The sequence below is a fragment of the Emydura macquarii genome, unplaced genomic scaffold (assembly GCF_026122565.2).
Source record: "Emydura macquarii macquarii isolate MOO-44397 ecotype Brisbane River unplaced genomic scaffold, CSIRO-AGI_Emac_v2 contig_1146, whole genome shotgun sequence".
NCBI lineage: Eukaryota > Metazoa > Chordata > Testudines > Chelidae > Emydura > Emydura macquarii.
The window spans coordinates 21,203,113-21,209,112 of NW_027131283.1; the positions used below are offsets into that span (position 1 = coordinate 21,203,113).

The following is a 6,000-nucleotide window of genomic DNA, read 5'->3' on the forward strand; positions in this document are numbered from 1 at the left end:
GATCCATTTTATAGCAGGGCTGTAATGTCACTCATAATGCCACCAAAATAACAGAGGGAATTGAAACGTAACATATTTTAACATAACCCGAACAGAAGAAAACATTTTTCACAGCATAGGCCCTCTTTATTTTTGTATGGACTCCAAAACAATGTTTTACAGAAATTGAGAAGAGTCATCTTGATGTTTGATTGTGTTTTGGCACAAACTTCATATGTATATGGGCAAAATTTGGTTTAATTTATCTTTCAAAAAAAATCTGAACCTTAAATACTCAGTTATTTTTAGTCTCCATTCTGGAGTTTTAAAAAAGATATATATATATATTTAGAATGAATCTTTTCTGAAGCATGCAAGAGACCAACTGGCAATAACACACTGAAGTTACCAAAACAGCACTGAAATGCAGCTCCAGTTAAATTACAGGGGCAGGAATTTTGGGACTTTGACATCTGAAACTTCAATTGGAATTAGGTGCCTAAGTTTTTTTTGAATAATTGTATGATTTTGCTTTCCAAAATTCATAAAATACCCTGTGTTCCCAAGCTTCCAATCTTTACTCAGGAAAAACTCTCAAACTTTTCCTTTCCTGCAGCCCGCTCCTAGTACAGGTTTTACCACAGAGGAAAAGGAAGTAATCTATTCCTTAATAATGAAGCAGTCAGGTAGCTTTGGATGTTTCTCTTTCTCTCCACTTACTAAGCTATTTCTGAACAATTAATAATGAACACTGGACACATTTCTTCTGGAGAAGTGTTCCCACCTTGCCCCCATTCTTAAACAGTTCTACCCACTCCCATTCATTCCATGGTAATGTTACTGTTGCTATGTTAGGCCATTCTGTCCTTAGATGTGCCTATATGACGCCCAGTTAAGCCAAAAGCTGTTGCATGCATGAATCTAAGGGCAGAACCTTATTTAAAAACAACCATAACATTTAGATTAAATCTCAGGAAAATCTTGCTAACTGGAAGAATAGTAGGACAATGGAACAGACTGCCTACGAAGGTCGTGAAAGCTCCTTTTCTGGAGGTTTTCACAAGGAGGCAGGATAGCCGTCTGTCTTGGATGGTTTAGCCAAAACAAATCCTGCATCTTGGTGGTGGTGGTGGGGGTTAGACTATATGACCCTGTGGTCCTTTCTAACCCCCTGGTTCTATAACTCACAGATCTTGTCTCTCTTTATTCCTCTCGGTCACTCAGCTTTCTCTTTGTCCATTCACAAAATCTCAGCACGCTTGAAGCAAGAGCCTTTTCCTCTACAGCCATTTAAAACTATCTTTCTGTATCTCTCCACCTATTCAGGTCTCCATTTCAGCTGAGCTCCATATTTGTGCTCCCTTGCTTGTATCTTTCAATTACACATTTGCTCTCTCTGTTATTTTTAACATTCCTTGATGTTTTATTTAACCCTGGAAAGCATTCTGAAAGATTCTGTACAAAATAAAGTTTTATTATCCTGTATTTTGTTGGATGGGTACTTTCTTGACCAAACCTCAAATGTAATGAACTGATCAGCACTATTTCTACAGCTATGCACCTTCTTCCTGATAGTTTTTTAAAACAGTATTTGTTGAAGTTTCCCACATCATTTACAGACACCCAGGCATACAGGTGAGTCCAATGGCAAAAACTTTCTTCAGACAACAAGATGCTGATCCAGAAAGAAGGAAGTAAAGCTGAACCATGGTGCCTTGTGCTGGATGAAAAACCAAAGAAAACGAACATGGAAATCCTAAGGATTTGTTTATGGAAAAGGTCACCATTATTAGGAAAAGGCAAAAATGATCCTGTAATTAGGCATTAAAAATCTAGTATTAATAAGCTTAATAAGGTAATAGTAATAATAATGGAATGTATTTTTAAAAATACACTACAATCTATGATAGTCATTATCCTAAAAATGATATTCAGTACAATTAATATTCACACTAACTGTAATTGTTTCACAGCTTTTAAAAGCTTTTTTTTAGCTAAAACTTCAAGATTATCTAACACCCATATGAAAATGGTATGAGACAATGCTGATTACTTTGTTGGAGACCAGTTCTGAAAGATGACGTATATTAAGCATTTTCAATAATTTCATTTTATGTACTCCTATGAACCATCTTATTAGTTTTCCATTTCATCTCTGTCATTTAGGGGAGACGTATTACCTATCTTTACTGTGCTCAAAAAACAGTTACACTTTTCTCAAATGCCATGTACATCTGAAAGTTGCCATTTATGAAGAGCTGTTAAAATGTAATGGCTTTTTAATAAGATTTACTTTAATAAAAAGTAAATGTCTGACTAACAAAAGTATATGTATATTATATTGAAATTACTTATATTAGTATTTGTTTTATTTTCCAGGGCAGAATATAGAACTATGATAGCAACTGGTGGAGTAATAACAGGGCTGGCAGCCTTAAAGAGGCAAGACTCTGCCAGATCTCAGCATCACATAAATCTTGCTACATCAACAACTTCTGAAGAGAAAAAGCCAGTCAGACGCCGGCCTAGGGCTGATGTAGTAATTGTCAGAGGTAAAATTCGACTTTACTCCCCATCAGGATTCTTTCTTGTTTTGGGAGTGCTCATCTCATTCATGGGAATTGCAATGGCCATCCTTGGATACTGGCCACAAAAGGAACAATTTTTAGGTCCTGAAGCTAATCTATCCTTAAACGAAACCCAGGTCATAAACGAAGGCGGAGTTATATTTCGTTTCTTTGAACAACATTTACACTCAGATAAAATGAAAATGTTGGGCCCCTTTACTATGGGAATTGGAATCTTTATTTTTATTTGTGCAAATGCCATCCTACATGAAAATCGTGACAAGGAAACAAAAATCATACATATGAGAGACATATATTCCACTGTAATAGACATCCACAGTCTGAGAATCAAGGAACAAAAGCAATTAAATGGTGCCTACACTGGTTTATTGGGGGAAAGTGAATTAAAGCATAGTGGGAACTCATGTGCATCACGATTGGCTGCAAACACAATTGCACCTTTCTCTGGCTTCAGGAGTAACTTTCGAATGGATAGTTCGGCTGAAGAGGATGAAGTTGCCATAAATGAAGACAAGAATCCTTCTAACCTTCTACCACCTTTGCTGACTGAGCATTCTGGCTCTATCTTTGGACTCTACTCTCACCCTAGCAAGTCAATGGATGACAAAAATAGTAGCTCTATAAAGTGTGAAACAAAGTCGATTGTATCATCCTCCATTAGTGCTTTCACACTACCTGTAATTAAACTAAATAACTGTGTTATTGATGAACCTAGTATAGACAACATCACTGAGGATTCTGAGATCACAAGAAGCCAGTTTAGAAATTTGTCAATGGACTCTCTAGCCATTCCATTAACTGATACTAATGAATCCTACAAACCTACTAGTGCAGTGCTACCCCGAAATAATTCATTTGTAGAATCTCCATCCAGTCAGTTCAAGTCTTCTATGACTCTTGGACCAAGCACTGGAAAACTTTTATCTCCTGGTGCTGCCAGAAAACAATTTGGGTCCAATGCATCTTTGCATCTTCTGTCTGCACATTCAAAATCCTTGGATTTAGACAGAGGTCCATCTACACTCACTGTGCAAGCTGAACAAAGAAAACACCCCAGCTGGCCAAGATTGGATCGAAGCAACAGTAAAGGATACATGAAACTAGAAAACAAAGAGGACCCAATGGATAGGTTACTTGTACCGCCAGCCACAGTTAAAAAGGACTTTACTAATAAGGAAAAGCTTCTTATGATATCAAGATCTCATAATAATTTGAGTTTTGAACATGATCAGTTTTTGAGTAATAACTTAAAGCGGGGAACTTCTGAAACAAGATTTTAATATTTAAATTACAATTTACAAGATGTCATACAATATTTTTTAAAAATATTTTGACAAGTGTTTCTTTTTCAGTGAAACTGGTACAAGCCTGTTTTTACCAAATGCTTCTGGCATATTCAGATTGGCTTTTGTGAACAGGGATCATCATCTCTGTAATGCCAAGAGTTTCATGTCTTAGTAACATATAACTGCAATACTGTACATTATCACTCAAAATATATATTTGTGCCACAGATCCCATTTTCTCCAATCCGTTGCTCTTTTGTTTCTATATAAGCATGTGATCTTTCATCTCTATAAATCAAGAAACCTGCATCAGAATTAGAGCTTCCATAAGCTTCTAGTTTCAATTCTTTTAATGATTGCAACATTCTAACACTGATGCTTCCAGTCTAGGATGGAAAGTGATAGCAGTGTGTACTGGAATTGCCAAATCCAGACTTATGTTCTAGATATTGTCTTTTACATATGATATATCTTGGTAACTGCAATCCTAGAATGTCATTGTGTTTACATGTTGGGGTGGGAGGGTAGAAGAAAATTGGGCAGATTAAAAACCATTTTTGTGACCTCACTGTAAATGGTCAAGTTGAATACCAGTGTTGTGAATTCTAGTTAACCATGCTTTATATGATAACTTTTCTATATCCACTATAATTTAGTACTGCAATTCAAGAAAATCATGTGTAGAATAACCATGGCTTAGAAATTTGCAAATTTTTCTGGGATTAGTTATCCAAAATGAATCAATTGGCAACAGCTTTAGAAACAAAATGTACAAAATTAATTAAAAAGACATGAACATGATGAATAACAGGATTTTAGAAATATGGTGTACAGTATCATATTGTGACACAAATCTGAAGAGAATACACAGATATATACACATATACGATATATAGTGTTTACAATAGCCAAAACGTAAACAGGTTTGCTATGTTTGAAAAAATTGAAACAAACTATACAATTCAATATGTACACTAATGTTGATGTGAAAACCCCATTGGCTAAATTTAAAACTTGTATATTTTGCATAATTATAGCTTGATGGCTCAATGGAGGATTAGTTGTGATAAGCTGCATTGAAAGCTTTTGCGAAGAGGTGACATTTGAAACAAAAAGGTTTCTTTCAGCAAAGCAAGCTTCACAGTTGCAGTTGTTGGCTAAGGAAATTAATACGAATGAGTTTACTAGAAAGTTTTCATTTATTCCATTAAGCCATTTAAGCCTTAATCCTGCCATGACAACCACACTTGAGAACTTCTTCCACTGTTCACCAAGCAGTATTGGGGCCTTAACTGGTCATCTTTAACAGATGTTTGATATTTTCACTTAGCCTAAATACTCAGGAATTGTGTTGTTCTTTTTTTAAAAAAAAGGCTTTCCCCAAAAAGAATCAAACGTTAGAATGTTGTTGTACTTCAGTTGATCATGAAAGATGAAAGAAATTTTTTTTTAATTTCCAGCTCCATATTTCAACAATGCGATGTTTGTGTCAAGAGCATTACTTGCTCAGTGAATTGAGGCATAGTGTTACTTGTTAGAACCTCAAGCCTATATATTGTAACAGAGTTGGCTAAATATTTTGCTATGAAGCTTTTAATAACTTTCTGGTCCATGTTCTTAATACATTTGCTATTTTTTGAAATAAAATAAAATGTATGTCTATGACTGTTTCTTCCCCCTCTATCTATAGGAATTCTCCAGAACTAGGAATAATTAATTATTGTACCTTTATATTTGTCAAACATATTGGCTCATTACTAGATATTTGCCTGTACCTCTCTTTGATTTTTTTTGGCCTGGCATCCACATGTGCACATATCAGATAGCATTTGGGGCACTGTAGTTCAGCCATCCACATGTTATTGTGGAAGCCTAGATTTAGAGTCATGTTCTAGTACCTTCCACATTCTGAAAGTTTTGTATTGTATTAAGTCTTGGCCAGAGTTATAGCCCAACTACTCAGAGTAACCCAGCCGACCAACCCATAAAGTAATGTTGGAGTCCCCGGGAAGGGGGGGAAAGTGACTGATTCTCACTGTAGATGCAAGTAAGGTGTTGATGACCCAGATCTTCCATGAAATAGTATTAATAATAAATAACACTACCACCTTTCTCTTATATGGTGCTTTTCATCCATAGATCTCAAA

The 6,000-nt window shown here is 35.6% G+C and overlaps 1 protein-coding gene across 1 annotated transcript in view; it reads left to right on the top strand.

Annotated features, from left to right (window-relative positions):
* TMEM200A (transmembrane protein 200A) overlaps positions 1 to 5,515 on the top strand; it is a 74,853-nt gene extending 69,338 nt beyond the window's left edge. Inside the window, exon 2 of the mRNA XM_067546736.1 lies at positions 2,359 to 5,515. Within this exon, the coding sequence (XP_067402837.1) occupies positions 2,375 to 3,847 (1,473 nt within the window). The 5' untranslated portion in view covers positions 2,359 to 2,374 and the 3' untranslated portion in view covers positions 3,848 to 5,515. The remainder of the gene's footprint in view (positions 1 to 2,358) is intronic.
* Positions 5,516 to 6,000: the final 485 nt, after the last annotated feature.